Genomic DNA, 24,391 nt, shown 5'->3' with positions numbered 1-24,391 from the left:
TTGTGTTAGTTGGTTGGCCCACTGGAGGCCATCCATAAAGGAACAGCTCGAGTGGACTGCCGAGGCGGTAAAGCAGAACTTTCTCTGAAGCAGGGAGAATGCGTGGACATCATCCGTGTCCAAGGAAACCCAGAGGGGAAATGGTTGGGACAGACACAAGATGGATCTAGTAATTTCACATATTTGTCCCTTGTGGCTGTCTACCACCTTTCACACGTCTTCATTTTCTGCGATAACGACTTTCAGTCTGATGTGTAATCCTTCAACCAACCTGGCAATTGTATATTTTACTTCTCATCTGTTTTTTTAAATTCTTTATCCTCACTCATCCTCAACATTTCTTGGTTTATTTTTAAACTCGTGACATTCTAACGGCTTTCCATTTACGGTCATAAATCAAAACAATAATGTTTGTTTGTGTCCAACAGTCGGTTACGTGAAGATTACTTCAGTGGAGATTGATTTTAACACACTGAAATCTCATGGCCGTCAGCAGGCGTACGAACCTGATGTCTATGATGACATTGATGTGGCTCCTGACAACAGCAGGTACGAGATGTCAAAATGCATCCATCACAGGCAAATACACTGAGAATTTACATTTGGAAATAAACTGGATTGGGATGAACCAGTGATTTAGGGAATTTGTCCTAACTGAAAAAACCCCACAGTTTTAAAATAACTTCAGCTTTACAACAAAAACACAGTAATTATATAAAGATATTCAAAATCCGTTTAAAAAGTCTGATTTAGGAATCACATCGTTAATACCTCAGTTCAAATAAAACCCAATCATATAAACATTGAATAAGTAAATTAACATACATTTCATGATGTAGATCACAAACACCTCATATGATATGTGTGATCACAGGTGGCAAAAATTAATGACTATATCACAATTTTTTCTCTCTGCAGTGGGATCAAAGGACCAGGAGGTACGATTTAATCAATAATGCCATCATGTTTAACTTTGTGATGACTTGACAATTTTAGATTAATGCCAAATGTAACTTTTATAATGTTAACCTACAATAGTTCTACCCCTACCACCAGATGAGGAGGGAGAGATCTATGATGATGTCATTGATCAAAACCTGGAAGTCAGGTAGGAGTGGATGCATAAAGGAGTTAACATTTGACTTTTTATTACTTTTTTTAATGAGTATATCAGTAGAATGTGCATGAAAAAGGTACACAGGGAAATGGCAAATTTCAAATAGACAAAAAAATACAAGTTTTTTCATCTTGGTTGACTCTGTAGTCCTCTGGACCTCAAGAGTTCTCCTATACCGCTTGAATTTCTACGAATGTTGAAGAGGAACAGACGTCCTTGCCGGCACTAAAATGTAAAATACCATAAGACTGATACCAATCTGCTGTCCACTGTCATTAATCACCTATCTTCTTTTTTCCCAATTATCTTCCAAATCTTGTTAAAGCATAATTAATTCTAAACCAATTACTGTCTGAACAATCTGTGAGGATAAATTCTAACCTTCGGTTTCTGGAACTACTTTCTGCAAACCTCTGTGGCTGATGCATAACTGCTGACTTAATCCCCAAAATTGTCAAATTATCCGCTAACACAGCCATCAATATTATTTACCTGTATTAATCAAAATATAACTTTGTCATATACAAATATGACCGTGTGCTGATTTGAATGGTCCACCATTAATTAATATTATGAATTACGCTGAATAATTTTTCTTCTTCTGTGATAGAATCCCTCCACCACCCAGCCAGTTTACCACAGACAGGAGTTCAGGTAAAACATAGAAATGCACTTTTTATTCATCTTGATGAAAATGTGCTATACGACGCTCACTGCTGACTCCAAGAAAAACTGTTAAATTATCACAAGAATGTCATTGAACACTGCCAAAAAAGTAATAAGTCAATAATTTCAGCTTAATGAAGATTCCCTTTGTATCTGTGGTAAATACAGTATATTTCAACTTCGCTTGATTTTGCTTTCAAGAACACATATTGATGCATCGTAAAGTTATTACAAATATTAAATTCTTACAGAATAAATGCTCATCAGATATATGATTTTTTCTACATATATGAATAATGTTTGCATTTGTGATTTATTCCATAAGTTACCACAGTTCAGCCAGGAGCAGCAATTGACGAGGAGATATATGATGATGTCGACTCCCAAAATCTGCCACCTCTTCCTCCCATTAGCAGGTATAATTATTACAACCATTCTATAGTTCTAAACAGTTTACATCTGTGATTAAAATGAGCTTTAAAAATGGTGAAAATTATTATTTTTTTTAACAATGAAACATTAAGCAAACAGATGTGAAGTTCCTTATTGTGTTTATAGCTCATCTTTATTCTGCTCTGCAGCATTCCCATGCTGAAAGGCAAAAACAAGAATGAGGAGACGGATCCAAAGAAGCAGAAAAAGTTTGAGAAAGAAGAGAAGGAATTCAGGAAAAAGTTTAAAGTGTGTCTCTCTAATAATATTTCATACAGGTTTTTAAATCCACCAGATCATATATGTATGTATAAAATCATCAAACAAAATCTTTGCTAAAAAATTTTTTTCCAGACATTTAACATTTTACACAGAAGTAGCATACATAATGAAGAACATCTTGAATTCATGTTGTTATACAATTTTGTATTTGATTATGCTAATAATTAATTTAGAGTCAAGTAATGCAACCTGTTTATTCAATAACCATTTTTGATAAAATCATATAAATCTTAAAAATCTTATATAAATGTATTAATTATTCAATGATTCTTTCAGTATTATTTTATCAGAATAGTAAATGTATTCACTCTAGTGAATAAACTGATCATCTTTGTTTGATTTCTGTTACATCAAACCTATAACACACATTAAATGTCATTTGACTGCAGTATATACATTTTCATAGTATGACAAAGAGTACATCTGCAGTTCAAATGTCATGTTAACACAGTTCTATCTCTTTCAGTATGACGGGCCCATACAGGTGCTGGACCAAGTGACCATTCTTCCTACACTCACCATTAAGAAATGGAGTGGGAAAGATCTTCCAGTCAAACCAGGAGAAAAACTGGATGTCATTGTTAACGCCGTGGAAAACAAACTGATCTGTCGGAATGATGAGGGGAAATGTGAGTATCGGCTAAAGAATCTGACTTTTTAAATAAGTCATACCTAAATGTATTCAACAATTTGTAAGATTTTTCTACCGTTTATTCTTTACATGCAAATGTACCTGTCTTTTACAGTTGGTTATGTTTTGACCAGCCACATTGTTGCAGTGTAAGTACCACACACATCAAGTTACATTTTAGTTCATTTAGGGGTCTTTGCACCAATTTAGAGTAATGCCAGACTATACTGGCTACCTCCCATGTCACTCAAAATTTTGTGATACCATGGAGAACTAATTTTGCAAGCGTGTTACATTTTCATGACTGTATCATGAACAAATAGACTGAATTACTTGTCATGACACCATCACAATCTTGGTGTGAGATCATATTGAGATTTACATGTAAAAGTGATTTACTTTTTACAATTAAACTTTTTTTAAATTTCCAGAGATGCAGAAATCTACGATGATATTGGAAACGGTATGTTCTATAGCACAGTTTTATTATTTTAATGATACATAATCATTTCCACTGTAACGCTGGTGTTGCTTTCACAGAATTTAGGGATAATACAAATTGGTTTTTAAATTAATAATTCCTTTTTTTTCAGATTGCATCTATGACAATGACTGAGAAACACCCTGCGATGATTTTAAAAAATATTTTCAATGAAATGTTTATTTATTTATTATGTCAGTTGTCTACACACACACGGGATTTACATTAAGTCTTTTGAAATATGTCAGTCTTATATTCTTTCCACAAACAGCAAATCTATTTATGAGAATTGGAAAAGGTATTTATTTTACCCCGGACTCCTCAGCCTTGTACATACATGCAATCAATGTGTCTTTGTCGTTTTAACTAAATATCAATGTTTAAATAAAGGAAAAGAACACATTTATTAAGTTACTGAATTGAAAGTGAGACATTGCATCGGTTGTCTAAAAGAGCTAAAAACTGTTTGATTGTAAAGAGTCTCAATCACAGTTTGCATACTATTAATTTTTGGAAGAAAATCTGTTTATTCTGCCCATGTTTGTTCACTTTATCCATCTTGTTGCTGTAAAATAAAGACATGTCTGCTAATAAGAGTGCTGCTGCTCCACAAAGAATAATTTTGTGCATCTTATTTGTATACAGTGTTGTTTGACATTTACTTGTAAATTGTTTCTGTAACTCTCTTCTTTAGTAGTGGTGCACGGGTTGGCTTGAGAGCTGACAGAAGAGTCAAATCTAGAATCAAATGAATAAACCGTTTAAATTAAAAGATATAAAACACGTTTTCTTTATAATCTACATGATGCTTCTAGGTCAGGTAAGTTCACGTGTGGTATACTTGTTGGTCTAATGACCATCCTACAGAACTGGCCTGGGTCTCCACTGGCAAGATCCCAGGCAGACCACAGGTTTATGCCAATCTCCTAAAACACACACACACACTGTGTGTGTGTGTGTGTGTGTGTATACCTGCCCTTCAGTAGGAGGTCGGTACAGTTGTAATCCTGGCCTAGTTTAGCAACAATCCCTGGATTGAGGTCAGGGACCAGTAGAAAGTGCAGTGTGGACAGAAGTGTTTTATAAGTGCTTTTGTGTGTCGGGTAATATTGTGTGCTTAAACGTAAACTCAGTTTTGCTGCTGTTGTGACGTTAGTAATTAGAGACTGTAAATGGGATGAATTTCTATAGCGCTTTTCCACTTGATGCTCAAAGTGCTTTACAATGATGCCTCACATTCACACGCTGATGTCAGAGTGCTGACATCCAGGGCAACCAATTGAAAACTGGAAGCAGCTTGGCCATAAACATGAAGAGTCTATAGGTTAGTGAGGCTTGTGATGAGAAGATCCTCGGTTTGAATCCTTGTTAGACAAGAAAATCACAACGGTCCCTTGGCCAAGTTGCTCCCAGCAGGAGGCATCATTGTAAAGTGCTTCAAATATCTGCTTCAGATGGAAAAACTCTATTGATGCCTTTATGGTGTCAAATCTAATCACGTTCTCGCTAGGGAAGATTTCATTGTTAGTGTAAACAGGCGTTTGCGGCAACTTGTTTGCAACATTGCGTCGTTATGGAGGTGAGTTCAACCAAAATATGTATTTAGGTGTTTAACTAAGATAATTGTGAGTCTTTAACGTGACTTTTATAAAAATAAAATAAAAGCATGTTGCTGTTAGGGCTGTGTGTCAGGAACCAGTTCTTTTCGGGTATCCTTAAGAAATGATTCAATCCATCGACATCAATAGCCTTTTTAACGATTCCCTTATCGGTCCTTCAGAGTGGCTGTTGTTTTTGGGGGTGTTTGTCAGGAAAATGATCATTTCTCTATATTGATTACAGACCTTGCAGCGGGTCTGTATAATCAACTGTTTCTGCAGCACAGCTTTGCTTTGAACCTTGAACTAATGAAGCAGTGCTTCGATCTTCGACCTGCTGCTTCATTGATTGTTTTATTTCACTTTATCTTAATTTTTCCCCGCTAAAACCCTAAAGAGCATATGTCTGGGAGTAATATTTACCTTTTTTATGTTAAACCAACCTGTTATGGTCTTCTGAAAAGTTGATAGATGTATTTTATAACTTAAAAACAGGGCAGATGCTAGCACATTAGCATGTCTATGGCATTTTCAATGTTAAAGTTAGCATTAAGCTGAGACATTATCAAGCCTCCCTCCCCAGCGCACAAAGGATTCTGGGATACTCTAAAACCGTGAATATGAATACAGTCTATTTGCTCACATCGCATGGGGAATCAATGTCCACCATCACTTCCCCATTGTAAAATCCATGTGATGAAAGTCAGTTAAAGCATAATTAGGCAATTCAATTAATTTCACAGCTTGGTTCTCTATCTTCCATATTAGCCACAAAATATGTGTGTGAGTGTGATGGAAAACCAAACAAATGCTGGGCTCAGTTAACTCATAAAAATACATTTGCTTTAATTGAGTCATTTTGTAGACATTTAGTGCATAGAGGCATAGCTTAACTATTTTTAATGAAGTTACATCCAAAGCATATTCAAGAACATTTATTACTTGCTATCATGTTGCTAAGTCTGTGTCACACTCCTGCTTTCTGAACGTACAGCAAGTGGAATAGTTTGTACATTAAATTGAGGCAGGCATGACAAAATACATCACGCTGAAAAATCAAATGAGGGGAACAAGACTCTTCTTACTGCTTTATTAAAACTATAAATAACTTGAATGTGGCTAAAAGTAATAATCATATTTTACCTAAAATGTTACATATATACACAAAAAGATAGGATATTTACAGGTGATTACAAAGATCTAATTTGTTGCTTTACGCCGTCTCAAACAGCTGTTCTTTTGGAGCTGTCAAGGCTCATTTTCGTGAGTTATTAGATAACAATTTACAATAAGGGGACACTAATTAATGCAGTAATAAGCAAGTAACAGTAATAATTTATTAATGTGTTATGTTAACTAGGGTGGTAATCTATATATTATTTAATAATTTGTAAAGATAGTGAATATAATCAATAAATGATTACTAAAATACATAATAAAAGCCCTTAGTACTGCACCAAATAACATACCTTATTGTAAAGAGTTACCGACACCACAATGGCTCAGTTAGCTTTGACAGTTCTGCTCTCTCAGATGTTGGACCTGATGCTCCATATGGCGACTGCATGTCCTCCACGGCATTGCATTGCGTCCAGATTTCTTCCTGCCCTGAAACGCAGGCTTGGCAAGTGATAGGAAACTTGAATTACCCAATGGGGTTTAGGAAAGTCTAACTTAAATTCTGTTGATGGCCAGTTGACCCTTGCAAGTTTGACCCTGTTGCTTAGTTAGATTTCCAAAGAGAAGAATTAACCTTAAGGTGGCCTCCAGTTGTTCTCTTTAATGAAGTTGTGTGTCCATAGCAAAGGTAGATTTCAATAGATAGGAAGTACAACTGGAATCAATCAACCATATCAAACATTTTTACATAGGAACTGGTCTTAAACCACTGATTTAATAAAACATGAAGTTGTATATTCTTATATTTTAAAATATTATCAGATATATGTACAGTATAAAGGCATCATGAATAAGCACCTACAGGTTTATCAGCTACCAGAACTAAACTATTTCTATTGCATTGCACTGATATTTAGAAAAATAAAAATAAACTTTGACTTTGACATTAGCTATGATTGAAATTCTGCACATCACGTAAACAAACTCTCATAAATGTGACCTGACTGGAAGGGTGAACAACACCAAGTTCAGTTGGATTGTTCACATTAAAGTCATAGCTAGCCATTTTACTGAAATTAATATTGCATTAACGTACACTTTTTTAAAAAGCTACAAATATTTTGTACAGTGGTTTGGGCTTGGCAGTAAAACCACTTTATTCTTAGTACCCATGATGCCGTGTAGAGCGGTGAAACGCCTTCAGTTTTTTACATTTGCAAACAAATCTCATTTAAGTGCTTAGGATAGAATCTTCCTCTAATGTCATGCAAATCTGATGCTCCTACAAAGATGCATTTATGGTGTAGTGACTACTGTGTGAAGAAATAAGGAACTATTTTAACAAAAGTATTGTACAAGAAGTCATAACCATTTCTGTCGTCTTGTGATTTTTTCCTTTTCTGGAAAAAATAAATTTTTCCCCAGCTTACTTATTTAGTGTCTCTTAAAAATCAAATATTGCTTGATGAGGAACAGTTTTCCTTCTTTGAACAAGTTCTTTTCTGATTGGCATCAGTTTCTCTGAATACTACAGGGCTGCTCATACATTCATGCATCCATTTTCCTGACTTTGTTGCATTCACGTTTTTCCTCGGTATTGAGACAGGCTGGTGTTCAGGACATGCTGAAGTCAGTCTGTCGTGTTTATGGTCCATGTGCTCTTTCATCTTGTAGGAAGTCTTTCAACACACTGTGCAGGTCTTGGAGCCAGAGCTGCCACTGCTGGGGTTGTTTGCAGGAGCTGAAAGAATATGTTGTACAGAAAAATCAGTGTCTGCACTCAGGTCCATAATTAGTTGGACAGTGACACACTTTTCATAATTTTTGCCTCTGTCCACCACCGCAATGTAGTTGAAAATGCAACAATCACGGGGTGCTTTGTAGTGTTGATTTTAAGCTTTAATTTAAGGGTGTTTACCATTTAGAATTTACAGCCAAACCTTAGAAACAATCTTTCCATTTTCAGAGGCCATGCGTAATTGGAAAACTATAAGAATTGTTGTTATTGATGGATAAATGAACATTTCTAAGTCACTGGATATAAACTATGGTGATGCATGCAAAGATTTTCACTATACACAATAGAAAATTTGAAATTTTAGCTATAGCTTGACAAAGCATATGTTCAAAACTAGGTTTGTTTGTTTTGTTTTGTGAAAATCCTTTTCTGTATGAGTGGAGCAGAGATGTACAGAAACTAGCTGTAAAAGTGATGATTTGTGGTAACAATAATCCTCAAATTTACACTACAAGCACATCCTGATTGTTTTCATTTCAGCACCATTGTGGTGGTGTGTAGTTTAAAATTTGCAACATTTGTGTCACCGTCCAAACATTTAAACTACATTGTGGTGGGAACAGCAAACATAAAAGTTACCTCCAATAACTGCTAATCTGCTAACTAAAACCTTAACTGTGATAAGACTAAATTGATCAACCAATAAAACATTTAGCTGAAGCTACCGCTAAATGCTAACCTTTACTGCATGCATTTAGCTTTGGCTTGGTTTTTGTTATTGTGGTGGTTTGTTTGTTTTGGTAAAACCTTTAAAACCTGACATAAAAAGTAGAAATTTTAATAAGGTGCAACAAAAAGTTGAATTTGTTTGTGTGACGTACTCAAAAAACTGACTCATTGGATTGGATTCCATCTAATAAACATATGTAGCCCTAACTCAATTAAATTACATTATTGTGCATGGATGTGTTTTGAGTTGGGGCAACATATATTTATTAGATGGAAATCATGCACATAATTGAATTGAGTTCATCCAAAGAGCCATGTTTTGAGTGTACACTGAAAAAAGAGACTTAACTTAATAACTTAATAAAGTGCTTCAATTTGTAACCCTCAAATAAACTGGGTTCAACCAAGTTAACTTAGGTAACAAATCATTTTTATGCTAACTTAAGTCACTTAAGTGTTGCTAACTAAAGAATATAATTGGGTTCTCTTTTTTCATTCTAGAAGTTTAGTTATCTGAAAATCCAAAACGTAATGTGTTTTACGTAAAATGAATGTGCTTACTTTGAGTTTAATCAATGTAAATGAGCATAATAATGGAACATCCTGAAAAACCTTATGTGCTTTGCACTGTGACAAAAGGAAGCAGGCACTGAGTCAGGGACATTCTGGTTAATGAGCAACCTCTTCTACTAACTCTGCCACATGGTGCACTAACAAATATTTCAACTATCTTAGTTTCAGTTATGTTTGATAAAGACAGATCCTTAATCAAGAAGTTCATCAGATGTTTTTGCTTTCATTTTTGGTATGCAATCACACACCAAAAGGAAAATAGCACGAGTTATACACATTTATGGGAAGACACTGCTTTGGGGTACTGGTGCAAATGGGAAAGCATGTGGTTTTGAAACTGGTCAATTGGTGGATAAATTCCCGAGTGCCCCTGTGTGTGAAAGAGCCTGTGGAAAAAAATAACTAAATCCCAGCGTGCTGAATTTCCATTGTGCAATAATGAAATCTGTCTCATACTTGCAGTTCCAGCTTGAGTATTGTTTAATATTTGTTTTATGTACCTAATATTACATTTTATGAACTTGAATACTTTACACTGAAACAACCAAAAAAATAGAAATTAATTTACCATATTTTACCATTTTTCAACTAGTTTGGAGGTCTGTGACTTATACTCCATACCAGTGAATAAGTGGGTTTTGCCAGAAATCAAAGAGCTAAACAAAATAAATAAAAATAAAAAGATAAAAATAAATGAATTCCAATAATAAAAGTATACCACAACAATGCACCAAAACAGAAAAACATGCTGATTTTATGGGTTTTTCTTTTTCAATAGGTATTTTTTGGACAGGTGCGACTTATACTCTGGAAATACAGTAATTAGTATTTTAACATAGCTGCAATCAAAAAATATGCAACATTGAAGTCAAATATTGAAATTCAAAACTTAAAAACCCCAAGGTAATCAGCTACCTATATTATTATTATTATTATTATATTTAATTTTAGTTAAGCCAACATATTCAGATTTACAGTGAGGGCAGGTTAAATGGAGAGAAGGAAGATGATTTATTATTATTATGATTATTGTTGCTATTATTACAGTATTTGAACCTATTTGTGCCTGTGAACACATTAAATTGAGTGTTTTGAATGTGGATGTGTGATTGGAGCTTTGGAGTTAGCTGAATGGATCGATGACTTATGATGCGAACTTCAGATAATAAAGATGCATTAAGTGATTCATGCAGCTGATATTGTGTTCTAAAATATAAATGAAGCAGCCGATGTAAGTCAGCCAACAAACTGTAATTTCAATGCTTGAAGTGATACTTCAGCTTTTTTTTGATTAACTGTAGAATGAAGAATTTACATAAGGACTACAATTAAATGAATTTAACAAATAGAAGCCTATTATTTAAAACTGAGTGCAGTCTAAGAATTGGTAATGTTTACTTTTTTATAACAAAAATAATTTCATTTCAGCACTGTGTGTTCATTATATTGCAATAATATAGTATAGCGTTTATAAATATTATGAATATCTTTAAAATAAAATAATTTTATGTTGAAATTTAAAGTACCTTTTTATTGTTCTGTTTCTTGTTTTATGAATAATTGCTCAACCAGAACCAATCTGTTGACCAACTTGATTAAGTGAAGGATTAAATTCATAAATATTTTGCCTGTCCTTCCATCCGTTCATGCTTCCATTGACATTATACAATATCTCCACAACTGTTGGTTATATTGTTTTAAGTTGGTGTCTAATTATTTAGGATCAGGTCATCAAAGCTGCTCTGCTGAAAAAATAAATGTAACTGGAATATACAGTGTTTTAAAGCTCAAAACGCTTTACAGTGATGCCTCACATTAACCAACATCACAGTGCTGTCATTCAAATGCATACTGGGGGCAACTTGGGGAGCTCAATGACTTGAAACTGAGGACTCTCTGGTCGCAAGCCCACTACTTTTCGCACCTGACCATCACACTTGAACACCTGTCAATCAATTTCTGGTGATGTAGTCTAGAACTGAAAAGGTTTGTATGTTGGGAAGATCTTCACAACACAATAAAAGCATAAACAACTGGTCCAAAAATCTGCTTGGGAGCAGCTTGCTACATAGTGGGTCATGCACAGTGTGAATAATTTTGCATGTTCTGAACGTTTGGAGATGTTCAACACAGTCCATTATATCTTACTCCAGTGTTCATCTGTTTAAACCTGTTCCTGCTTGTCTTCCCTTCATTCCAGGATAACAGAGGCTGATGTAAAGGCATCATGGCTCGCTTTCAAGGAGGCGGGACTAATTCTGAGGATGTTCCTTCCATGCCAGCTGGACATACCAAACAACCCCTGCATGCTACCCCTATCCTCTGGCCCAACACTGCAGACCAAGAAACCCATCTCAGGGAGCAACACGAGCAGTGCTATGCCCATTCCCCAAAAACCCACTTACATGAAAAATACAATATTAACTAAAAGTGACACAGACATATCAAGTCACCACACAGCTATAATCTCTGGCTGCCAGTTTTGCAAATAAGGATGACGCAGCACCACAATAAACCTTTGCTCATTAATAAACAGCCCCTACATCCTCCACAGGCTCCTGAATCTCAAAGCTCTCAGCAGAAGCCCACAGTCCACAAGCCCCCTGTTGCTACAACCCTGGCTTATCTAAACCATCTCCAGCATTCGGCTCCAAGCCAAGCTGGGTGAAGGATGACAATGGGAGTGTACCATCCATTACTAATACCACTCCTCCTAAGTGCCACCCTTACAACATAAACCAAGCACAGCATTCAAAAATTGCGACAGCAAACTGAAGAAAATCACAAAACCAACACGACATTGCAAAACAACCTTTTCCTCCACCTAACTCTGCTTAGAACCCCTTTCCAACTACAAGAGTGCTCAGAATGTCTTCATTAAAGAGCAGAGCAAGGAGTGAACACTCAAATACCGATGTTACTGGAAGATGGAGCCAAACAACCTTCTCTTAGTGCTGCTAACACCACCCCTCCACCCAAACCACCAACCAGTAAAAAACCAAGCATTAAGAACCAGTAAAGCCCCCGTCTCAAGACAGTGGCGTAAGGGAGAAAGCCACTTCATAACCCAATCGTACTCCTCATCCTCAACAGTTTGGCTTTGGGCACTGCCCCAGTGAACCCACCGACCCCTCAATGTCAACCTGAGCGATTCAGAAATGGACAGAGAGCCGCTGATGATGGTAAATGTCGTGTTGCAGAGTTGTTGAATACTATTCTAATCCAGATTCCAATTCTCTATATGTGAGATTTCCGACGCTAAAATATTGATTTGGACGTGGCAAAATATTCAAACCGTTTCATATTTGATGTGGTTACCCACGCCCTGACCCATTTGCAGCACAGATGTCAATAATGGCGCTGGGAGAGGGGGAGGGACGACGCTGTTGCTACAGTAAGCTTCGCCGACTGAATTACTTACAGAAAAAACAACACTGCAATACAATGGATTGGATTAGAATGGCAATAACCTCTCTGTGTCTGATGGTTTGCGGACATTAATGCTGGATTACGTCGCAAATAGCTGTTGTTATACCATTGTTACAGTTATGGTGAAACTCAATTTGCGACCGTAAATCCAGCATTAACGTCCAAAATCATCAGACACAACAGGGTAAGTATAATAGCTTTATCTGCTTGATAGTGGACAATATATGAAAGTAACAATACAATTAGGTGCATTCACTAAAGATTATAGTACAAAGAAACACTATCAAATTATGCACAGCTTAACTCTAAGTGACCTATAACTCTAAGTGACCGATCCAATAGGTCATACATTTTTTGCAATATCTCCATTCCAGCCTTTTTCAGCACTAGTAGATTACTTTTATCTGTCTTTAAATTGTCCTACAGAGTTTCTTTCAGCAAGCATACTTCATATCAGTAGAATGTTGACCATAATTTACCTACAATTATGATTATATTTATTTATTTACTTTACAAACGTCTTTCTGAGGTTCCTGTGGTACTAGAGTTGGGGTGACAGAGTTCACCAGCTTTTTTTGTTGTTGTTGTTACGCTGTTGGTTCTGCAGTTGATGGCCCTGAATCTCTTCCCTGAGGAGAAGGTGAAGAACAGAACAGGCAGTGTCCACGCTAGAATGTGTGCTTTATAATACAGGTGGCTTCTATTTAGGTCATAGCAGCATAATGTCCTCTAAGGATGGTAGTGTGGTCCCAGTCACATGCTGAGCTGCCCTCAAAACCACCTCAGAACCTTCCTGTTCTGCTTCAGTGGAGCTGCCATACCACACTGTATAGTAACAGTCTGAAGGCTCTTCATGGTTACACAATAAACATTGCCAAAAGATATTGAGGCAGATTTGACAGCTTTAACTTCCTAAGGAAGTAAAGTCTCGCCTTGGCGGTGGTCCACCTGGGGATCAATGTTACCATGTGAGACCTATTAAATGTGGACTTCCAGAAAACTTGAAGCTTCAGACCCACCCTGTCTACCTCCTCAACCCTGATTGCAGAGGACTGGGGGCTCAGTCAGCCATGATTTTCTGAAGTTCATGATAATTTCTTTGGTCTTAGTGGTGTTGAGGTCCAGGTTGTTGAGTGCACACCAGTCCACCAGACAATGCCCTCCTGTCTGTAGGCCAGAGATCTTCACACTCCAGTCCTCGAGGGCCAGTGTCCTGCAACTTTAGATGTGTCACTACTACATACATACACACGACAGAACACACACACATATATATATATATATATATATATATATATATATATAGTATATATATATATATATAGATATTATATATATATATATATTATATAATATAGTATATATTATATATATATATATATATATATATATAGTGCTGACATCGATCTAGGTCATGATATCCGCTGGACTTTATCTTGTTTTTAGTCAACATTATTTCTGTTTGCATGTTTGACAATTTTGTTGTACATTTTTTTAAAGGATTGTACAGTGGCCCTAAGAGGCCAAATGCACTGCAAGAGTTGCAGTGCATTTGGCCTCTTTGGGCCACCGTAGAATTGTTGTTATTGTTAATATGCAGAAACAGTTTGTCACTTCTCCTGAATCTGGTCTGCTTGAGGTTTTCTTCCTCGAAAATACCCAATAGAGTTTTCCTTTCCACTGTAGTGTACATGCTTGCTCAGGGGGTTTGACAAGGTTATACCTTACCCTTGTGAAGCGCCTTGGGGTGACCTATGTTGTGATTTGGCGCTATACTATAATTAATGAAATTGAATTGTATTGCAACAACATCAGAACGTGACACTGATACAACATGAAAAATGTGATTGGGTTCTTCAGCTGTGTTTTGATCTTTTCATTCTGTCAGAAACCACACAAAATGCATATTTATTTATTTACACAAAAATAGCAGCCATGATACTTATTGATTTTAACATTGATTATAATAAGATGAATATTATATTCAATATTTACAGTGAATATGTAGTATGTTGATCCAGTTTTTAAATCCAGCATATTTTCTAAGCGATTCAATGTCAGATTTCAACGTCATGTCATTTTGCCCACGAGGTCAGGAAGTTATTTTTCATCAAACAGTGAAAAGGGTGAGTCTGACATGAATACCTTTCATTTTAGTTTTGTTGTCGCACTTCGATCAAGTTCGGTCTTGCCACCCTCCAAACAGATGAGCTTGACTCAGTCTCAAGTCAAAAAGACTGACTCTGTGGAGGTAGCAAGAACAAGACCAGGTGAGTATTGCAACGCTACGTTTTGGGACACACTGGCATAATGTGGAATGGCACGGAAGTCTTCAAATAAATGTTTTAAGAATGCAGAAAAATATTTTCTCTAATAAGTGCCCTTCTAAGTCTCTCTGACATGCAGTGGAGCATTGGTACATCCATAACTTATCACATGAGAAATGACTGTCACAAAATTGTAACTAAACATTCGTATCGGAAGCTTCTCTATTATGAGGACAAATGAGACAAAATGAGTGCAATCAAAGCGTTTCAAGCCTGATGGCCGATTGAAACAGCAGGGTTCCTTTAATGCCTGCTGTTTCAAGTGAATCTCCTTTCTGTTACAACCACAACAGACTTGCAATCACACTTAAAAAGTGTGAAAAACATTCTTCACCAGTGTGGTTTCACTGTTGTCCTTTACAGAATACAGGTGAGGTTTTCTGTCTTCACATCAATGCAGCTGCAGCATTTTATACATATGCATTACAATTAAATACAATTTTCTCTGTGAATTTTCATTGTGTACATGTTGCACAAACTTTGTACAGATGCCGCGGTTGCTCAAAGCTTCAGATAAGGGACTAAAGTCACTGACATATACTTAGTTCCTCTATTCCTCCAGCCAAGTTCCTGTGTAGTCACCCCCCCTACCAGCACTTGCTCTCCCCTCTGTGAGTTGAAATTATTTCATCACATGGGGAAGTAACTTTCAGCAGTCAGGGATAGTTTCAAATGAGAGTGTCTACTTTCAGACACACAACACGCCACACACAGACCCTCATCTGCCAGACCTGATGGTGTCCTTCACAGTGAGTTTACAGTGCACTCAAGAAAGTGTTCACCACACCTCACTTTTTTTCACATTTTATGTTACAGCCCTTATTCCAAAATGGGTAAAATTATTTTTTTTTCCCATCAAACATCTACACACAATACCCCATAATAACAATGTGAAAATGTTTTTGTTTGTTTAGATTTTTTTCTAATTTATTAAAAATAAAAAATAAAAACTAAGAAGTCACATGTACATAAGGATTTACAGCCTTTACCTTTAAAGCACAAAATTGAGCTCAGGTGCACCCTGTTTCCACTGGTCATCTTTGAGATGTTTCTCCAGCTTAATTGGTGTCCACCTGGGGTAAATTCAGTTGATTGGACATGATTTGTAAAGGCACACACCTGTCTACATATAAGGTCCCACAGCTGACAGTGCATGTCAGAGCACAAACCAAGCATGAAGTCAAAGGAATTGTCTATAGACCTCCGAGACAGGATTGTCTCAAGGCAAAAATCTGTGGAAGGGTACAGAAACATTTCTGCTGCTTTGAAGGTCCCAGTGAGCACAGTGGCCTCCATCATCCGTAAGTGGAAGAAGTTCAGATCCACCAAGACTCTTCCTAGAGCTGGCTGCCTGTCCTAAACTGATCGATCAGGGGAGAAGGGTCTTAGTCAGGGAGGTGACCAAGAACCCGATGGTCACTCAGTTAGAGCTCCATTCTCCATTCCTCTGTGGAGGGAGCAGAACCTCCCAGAAGGACAACCATCTCTGCAGCAATCCATTAATTAGGCCTGTACAGTAAAATGGCCAGATGGAAACCAGTCCTTAGTAAAAGGCACATGGTAGCCCGCCTGGAATTTGCCAAAAGACACCTGAAGGACTCTCAGACCATGAGAAACAAAATTCTCTGCTCTGATGAGACAAAGATTGAACTCTTTGGCGTGAATGCCAGGGGTCATGTTTGGAGGAAATCAAGCATCATCCCTACAGTGAAGCATGTGGTGGCAGCATCATGCTGTGGGGATGTTTTTCAGCAGCAGGAACTGGGAAACTAGTCAGGATTTTACAGAGACATCCTGAATGAAAACCTGCTCCAGAGCACTCTTGACCTCAGACTGGGGGGACGGTTCACCTCTCAGCAGGACAATGACCCTAAGCACACAGTCAAGATATCAAAGGAGTGGCTTCAGGACAACTCTGTGAATGTCCTTGAGTGGCCCAGTCAGAGACCAGACCTGAATCCGATTGAACATCTCTGGAGAGATCTGAAAATGGCTGTGCACCGACGCTCTCCATCCAACCTGATGGAGCTTGAGAGTTGCTGCAAAGAGGAACGGGCAAAACTACCCAAAGACAGGTGCACCAAGCTTGTGGCATCATATTCAAGAAGACTTGAGACTGTAATTGCTGCCAAAGATGCATCAACAAAGTATTGAGAAAGGGTGTGAATACTTACAGTAGTGTTCAGAATAATAGTAGTGCTATGTGACTAAAAAGATTAATCCAGGTTTTGAGTATATTTCTTATTGTTACATGGGAAACAAGGTACCAGTAGATTCAGTAGATTCTCACAAATCCAACAAGACCAAGCATTCATGATATACACGCTCTTAAGGCTATGAAATTGGGCTATTAGTAAAAAAAAAAAAAGTAGAAAAGGGGGTTTTTACAATAATAGTAGTGTGGCATTCAGTCAGTGAGTTCATCAATTTTGTGGAACAAACAGGTGTGAATCAGGTGTCCCCTATTTAAGGATGAAGCCAGCACCTGTTGAACATGCTTTTGTCTTTGAAAGCCTGAGGAAAATGGGACATTCAAGACATTGTTCAGAAGAACAGCGTAGTTTGATTAAAAAGTTGATTGAAGAGGGGAAAACTTACACACAGGTGCAAAAAATTATAGGCTGTTCATCTACAATGATCTCCAATGCTTTAAAATGGACCAAAAAAACCAGAGACGCATGGAAGAAAATGGAAAACAACCATCAAAATGGATAGAAGAATAACCAGAATGGCAAAGGCTCAGCCACTGATCAGCTCCAGGATGATCAAAGACAGTCTGGAGTTACTTGTAAGTGCTGTGACAGTTAGAAGACGCCTGTGTGAAGCTAATTTATTTGCAAGAATCCCCCGCAAAGTCCCTCTGTTAAATAAAAGACATGTACAGAAGAGGTTACAATTTGCCAAAGAACACATCAACTGGCCTAAAGAGAAATGGAGGAATATTTTGTGGACTGATGAGAGTAAAATTGTTCTTTTTGGGTCCAAGGGCCGCAGACAGTTTGTGAGATGACCCCCAAACTCTGAATTCAAGCCACAGTTCACAGTGAAGACAGTGAAGCATGGTGGTGCAAGCATCATGATATGGGCATGTTTCTCCTACTATGGTGTTGGGCCTATATATATATATATTTTTTTTTTTTTTTTTTTTTTGCACTACCAACAATGTTTACACGGTTTACTTCTTTGCACAACCTACACTGTTTATATTGTGTACTGTTTACATCTGCACTACCTCCTTATTACTGCATTATTACACTATATTTACTCCTCCGTTATATTCTGTGAGACTGGACGCTGACAAAATTTTATTTTTAGTTTTAGTTTAGTTAGTGGTTTTTATTGAGTGGTCTATTTTCTTTTATTTATTTAATCTTATTTGTATGTCTGGTGATGTGTGTGTCTTGTCTAATGTGCAAGCTGCTGGATTCCTTGAATTTCCCTCTGGGATCAATAAGTCTATCTATCTATCTATCTATCTATCTATCTATCTATCTATCTATCTATCTATCTATCTATCTATCTATCTATCTATCTATCTATCTATCTATCTATCTATCTATCTATCTATCTATCTATCTATCTATCTATCTATCTATCTATCTATCTATCTATCTATCGCATACCAAGTATCATGGATCAGTTTGGATATGTCAAAATACTTGAAGACATCATGTTGCCTTATGCTGAAGAGGACATGCCCTTGAAATGGGTGTTTCAACAAGACAATGACCCCAAGCACACTAGTAAATGCGCAAAATCTTGGTTCCAAACCAACAAAATTATAATAATGCCTTGCAGATGTGAAGAAATCATGAAAAACTGTGGTTATACAACTAAATACTAGTTTAGTGATTCACAGGATTGCTAAAAAAGCAGTTTGAACATAATAGTTTTGAGTTTGTAGCGTCAATAGCAGATGCTACTATTATTGTAAACACCCCCTTTTCTACTTTTTTTTACTAATAGCCCAATTTCATAGCCTTAAGAGTGTGCATATCATGAATGATTGGATTTGTGAGAATCTACTGAATCTACTGGTACCTTGTTTCCCATGTAACAATAAGAAATACGAGGTCTGTTAGAAAAGAATCCGACCTTTTTATTTTTTCAAAAACCATATGGATTTGAATCACGTGTGATTGCATCAGCCAAGCTTGAACCTTCGTGCGCATGTGTGAGTTTTTTCACGCCTGTCGGTTGCGTCATTCGCCTGTGAGCAGGCTTTGTGTGAGCACTGGTCCACCCCTCTCGTCGGATTTTTATTGCGAATAAATGTCTGAACGATTTGGAGCTTTGCTGCATCAATTTTTTTCCAGAAACTGTGAGAGACCTCCAGGTGGACACTGTTCGGAAAATTAATATGGCTTTCAGGGACAATTTTATGGGGATTACACAGATTAAGGAGTGATCCAGACGGTTTAAAGACCGGCCACAACTGCTGAGAGTGCACCATGCTCCGAGCGCCGATCAACAGGCTCAAACCCCGCTGAAACAACCAGATCATTTCCATTGTGAAGGCTTTGTTGATCCGGGACGTCGTCTGACTTTCACAAAAAGGCAGAAGGCGTGGACATCAGCACTTTTTCAGCACATTCCACTGTTACAGGAGTTTTTTTCATGGAAAGAAAAGCGGAGGGACGCGCCACGGAGCCGTTCATGACGCGGCACAAAACCACCTCTGTGTTGGTCTCACAGGACGGCTTTCAGGTGGATTTCAGACGGCTCTCTGTTGCTTTTCAGTCATGTGATTATCCGAGAAATTGAGCATGAGCTGGACATGCCCCAACATGTCCTGTGAGGCTTCATCACAGCGTTGCTTTGCGCCATGCGCTCCACCGCGACGCGTGGAACTCCTCCACACGTCTGTCTCAATGTGCCGAAAAAGTGCTGATGTCCACGTTTTTTCACAATTCCTGTGCTAGTCAGATGACATACTGGATCAAGACAGCGTCCAGTTTAGTAATGAACGGCACATTCCACTGTTACAGGAGTTTTTGTCATGGAAAGAGGAGCGGAATTCCACGTGTCGTGGTGGAGCCGCATGGTGCAAAGCAACACCGTGATGAAACCTTACAGGACATGTTCTGGCATGTCCAGCTCATGCTCAATTTCTCGGATAATCACACGACTGAAAAGCAACCGACAGCCGTCTGAAATCCACCTGAAAGCCGTCCTGTGAGACCAACACGGAGGTGGTTTTGTGCCGCGTTATGAACGGCTCCATGGCGCGTCCCTCCGCTTTTCTTTCCATGAAAAAAACTCCTGTAACAGTGGAATGTGCCGAAAAAGTGCTGATGTCCCCGCCTTCTGCCTTTTTGTGAAAGTCAGATGACGTCCCAGATCAACAAAGCCTTCACGTTGGAAATGATCTGGTTGTTTCAGCAGGGTTTGAGCCTGTCAATCAGCGCTCGGAGCGCGGCGCGCTCTCAGCAGTTGTGGGCATTCTTTAAACCGTCTGGATCACTCCTTAATCAGTGTAATCCCCATAAAATTGTCCCTGAAAGCCATATTAATTTTCCGAACGGTGTCCACCTGGAGGTCTCTCACAGTTTCTGGAAAAAAATTGATGCAGCAAAGCTCCAAATCGTTCAGACATTTATTCACAATAAAAAAAAACAGACGAGAGGGGAGGACAAGTGCTCACTCAAAGCCTGCTCACAGGCGAATGACGCAACCGACAGGCGTGAAAAAACTCATGCATGCGCACGAAGGTTCAAGCTTGGCTGATGCAATCACACGTGATTCAATCCATATGGTTTTTGAAAAAAATAAAAAGGTCGGATACTTTTCTAACAGACCTCGTATACTCAAAAACCTGGATTAATCTTTTTAGTCACATAGCACTACTATTATTCTGAACACTACTTTATGTGCATATGATTTTGCAAAAATTAAAAAAATAAACTTTTTTTCATGTTGTGATTATGGGGTGTTGTGAGTGAAATCTTGAGAGAAAAAAATAATTTACTCAATTTTTGAATAAGGCTGTAACATAACAAAAGTGGAAAAGCATTGTGAATGCTTTCTGGATGCACTGTACAATTCTGTGAGGTCTCACTGTTTTGTGTTTTATGCCACCTGTGTCTCATTACAGGTCCTGGTACCTTGAAGAAACCCTTCCTCCCGCCTCCTCCGACCTCACACCCTAGTAACACCAGTAACCAAGTGATCCCAACTCAACCCAATCAACCAACTCAAGCACCAAGTCTGCCTCCAAGACACCCTGGAGCCATGTATGTAATCCACATCGTCAAACCCAAGCATGCTTAGAAGTGCAATGTAAAACTAATAATTATAAACAACCTTATTGTCTACACGTGAAATATAAAGGCTGAACATGGTTTTCAGAATTCAGCCAGACCCTGATGAGAACTATGATGATGTTGGATTGATTAGTTCCCCAGCACCACCACCACTGCCACCAACTGCAGGTACTCTAATAACACTCATTCAACTATACCAGGGACTGTACGTTCATTCAGCCATTCATTTTCTATACTCACTTATTCCATTTAAGGATCACGGGGGAGCAGGAGTGTATTCCAGTGGTCTTTGGGCAAGAGGTGGGGGACACCCTGGACAGGCTGCAAGGCCACATATAGACAAACACATTCTCATGCTCAGTCACACCTATTGTCAATTAATTCATTCATTCACTCACACTTGCGAGGGCCAGTTGAGAGGTTTTGAGCCTGAGTGGTGCTCCATCTTTTACATTCTGAGAAACCAACATTTCTTGAGAATGTGTGAAGTTTTCACTCACTGAGCGCTGTTGAGAAATGTTGGTTTCTCAGAATGTAAAAGATGGAGAACCACGCCCTATTTTTTCTGGGTCAGGCTCAAAACTTCTCAATCACACCTTGTACGGTCAGTTAAAAGGTTCCAATTCACCTAACATGCATGTCTTTGGAAGTGGGAGGAAGCACCCAGAGAGAAACTACACAAATAAGGGGAGAACATGCAAACTCCATTCATAAAAGACCAGGTGAAGGAAATCGAACCAGGTGGAAATCAAACTGTTACACACCTTAGATTAAAAAAAAGAATTTTAATATATCATGCCACTATAGTTTCTGTCAGCAGTTGTTTCGAAAAATATTCACTTGTAATATTATTTTACATTGTTTAGAATTATAAACAGCTAAGAAGCTGTTTGAATTGTCAGGCACTATAAAATCTATCTGTTGCTGATGATTCAAAATAATCAAACTGTCTTCTAAGATTGATTCTGTTTCTGTCCTCCAGCTCATCCAAGTCAGAGGCTAAAGGTAAGAGCTGATGTATGCAAAGACTGCAGTATATTGCAAATATAGTAATATCACAGATTTGCAGCATTGAATTAATTCTTAAAACAGAAATGAGTTTCTATGCAGATGATGTTGTTGTTGTTTGCAGCACCAGAAGGGAGAAAAATGGAAAATGGCTTTGGAAGCATCAGACTGAATATTATCAGAAGACAGGGGATTCAGAAATTAGTTTACAGAAGTGGCATTTTAAAAACAAGCAGGATAAGTGGCGAATTTGGATGCCGAAATAACAGAGTGGAGTCTGGATAGAACAACTTGAAGAATGCATGGTCTCAGGAGTGTGTGCCTTAGGAATTGCAAGTCACTCAGAAGTCAGGTTTAATCCCACTAATGGTGTATGGAGATTATACACTGGCAGTGAAGAGACATTTAGTGTGGTAGGAATTACAATAAGAAATGAAAGAATCCTTGGTACAACTAAAGTCATAAAAGGTAGAGGGAATGATCAGAAGACAAAACGTGAAAGTGGATGGATGAAGTAAATGGTCCTGTGATATAGAGGATCAGGGCTGTTTGAGGAGATACGTCCCATTAACCCCCAAATAGAAAAAGATAAAAAGAAAGGTGTGCATATTAAGGTGTAAATGGAAATTGCAACATACACAGAAAATTAATAAAAATATGTTGCACTCAACAAGTTTACATTTTCACTGATGTGTATTGTTTCATGTCTTTAACAGAGTGAGGACAACAGTGATGGTGAGATGTATGAAGATCTTGATGAACGATGGTGAGAGAATGATAAACTTTATTTCAACGTCCCCACAAACCTACAATGGCATTTTCAACATCATCTTGACACAGCAATGTGTCTGGGTGCACCGTGAATATTGTAAAAGATTGCAGATAGAATTTATAGCAGGGTGGGTCTTTCTTGTTGGTTGCATGATTCAATACATGTGGAATCGATTAGGAAAATTGTTCATTGAAGTCTTATTTGCAGCAACTGAGGTTGTGAAAACCTTTAGCTGACCTGAGCTTATTTGGGTAATTAATTTGATCTGACCCTCTTACTAAATATTACAAGCAATTTTTTTGACATCTTGAACATCACACATGTTTATCTTACCAACACTACTCTCTGCTGGTTGCTTTTTGTCACTGCAAGAAGCCACTAGTATTGACCCTCATTTATTTTGAAAAGCTACAACACTGGAGCAGCAAAACACACTCTTTTGAATATGTGGATGTCCTTCCCCACAAGCACATATGACGTGTAATTGAGATCATGTATATTATAATCTGGGGTCTTTCTGCGAACTTTGCAGGGGTTTTGCTCTTTAATTTTTGTCTGTTTTTGTATTGGCTAAATATATTTGTTGCATTGGTACAATGCTCACACTGCATTGTATAGGTTTTGGCTATCAAATCTCACAGAGTGGCGAAGCTGGATATTGTCATGGGTCCTAAAAAGTTGCAAAATGGTTTGCAAACGGTTTTTAAAAGGAATAGTTTAGACCATGTATCATGCTTAGTTATCATGTTACGGTGTCACATGTCATAGAATCCAATGGACATTGACTTTGTTTGACCTTTACTTTGGAGACCAAAAATTCAACACAATTAAACTATTCCATTTATTAATCCCATTAGCCTCAACCAATAATTTGGATCACTTTTTACCAAAATTGGAGCAACTTTAATTTTTGACCCCTGTACAAACTGAAACTGACCTTTGTCATCATTCTTGCTGTTTTTACCCCATAGCTCCTGATCATTCAGTCATAGATAGTCCAAACTATACCTTTTTAGAATCTTTACGATCAGACAAATAATGTGGTGTAGTTTTCAAAATGATTTGAGCATCTTTTAATTTTGACCCCTGTGTAATTCTTCAATTAACACCTACCTGGCTGCCTATTGAAAGTGGCCAGTCGGTTTGTTCAAAAGAGTAATGTCTAAGGAGTATTTTTGCCTACTTTGGTGCTTGTATCACCATTTGCACAATTGTTTCAGTTATCT

At 37.8% G+C, this 24,391-nt stretch overlaps 2 protein-coding genes across 2 annotated transcripts in view; one reads left to right on the top strand and one right to left on the bottom strand.

Annotated features, from left to right (window-relative positions):
* Positions 1-3,764, top strand: part of LOC117529236 (FYN-binding protein 1-like) — a 31,822-nt gene extending 28,058 nt beyond the window's left edge. The window contains 11 exon segments of the mRNA XM_034191959.1: positions 10-169; positions 429-549; positions 919-938; positions 1,036-1,108; positions 1,728-1,771; positions 2,109-2,199; positions 2,365-2,464; positions 2,964-3,126; positions 3,244-3,277; positions 3,560-3,591; positions 3,722-3,764. Of these exon segments, the coding sequence (XP_034047850.1) occupies positions 10-169; positions 429-549; positions 919-938; positions 1,036-1,108; positions 1,728-1,771; positions 2,109-2,199; positions 2,365-2,464; positions 2,964-3,126; positions 3,244-3,277; positions 3,560-3,591; positions 3,722-3,744 (861 nt within the window). The 3' untranslated portion in view covers positions 3,745-3,764.
* A 3,984-nt stretch (positions 3,765-7,748) lies between these two features.
* Positions 7,749-24,391, bottom strand: part of LOC117529520 (rod cGMP-specific 3',5'-cyclic phosphodiesterase subunit beta-like) — an 83,435-nt gene continuing 66,792 nt past the window's right edge. The window contains exon 23 of the mRNA XM_034192324.1: positions 7,749-8,067. Coding sequence (XP_034048215.1) covers positions 8,009-8,067 — 59 coding nt within the window. The 3' untranslated portion in view covers positions 7,749-8,008. The remainder of the gene's footprint in view (positions 8,068-24,391) is intronic.

The sequence above is a fragment of the Thalassophryne amazonica genome, chromosome 17 (genome assembly GCF_902500255.1).
Source record: "Thalassophryne amazonica chromosome 17, fThaAma1.1, whole genome shotgun sequence".
NCBI lineage: Eukaryota > Metazoa > Chordata > Actinopteri > Batrachoidiformes > Batrachoididae > Thalassophryne > Thalassophryne amazonica.
This window is presented reverse-complemented; position numbering and strand designations above follow the sequence as displayed.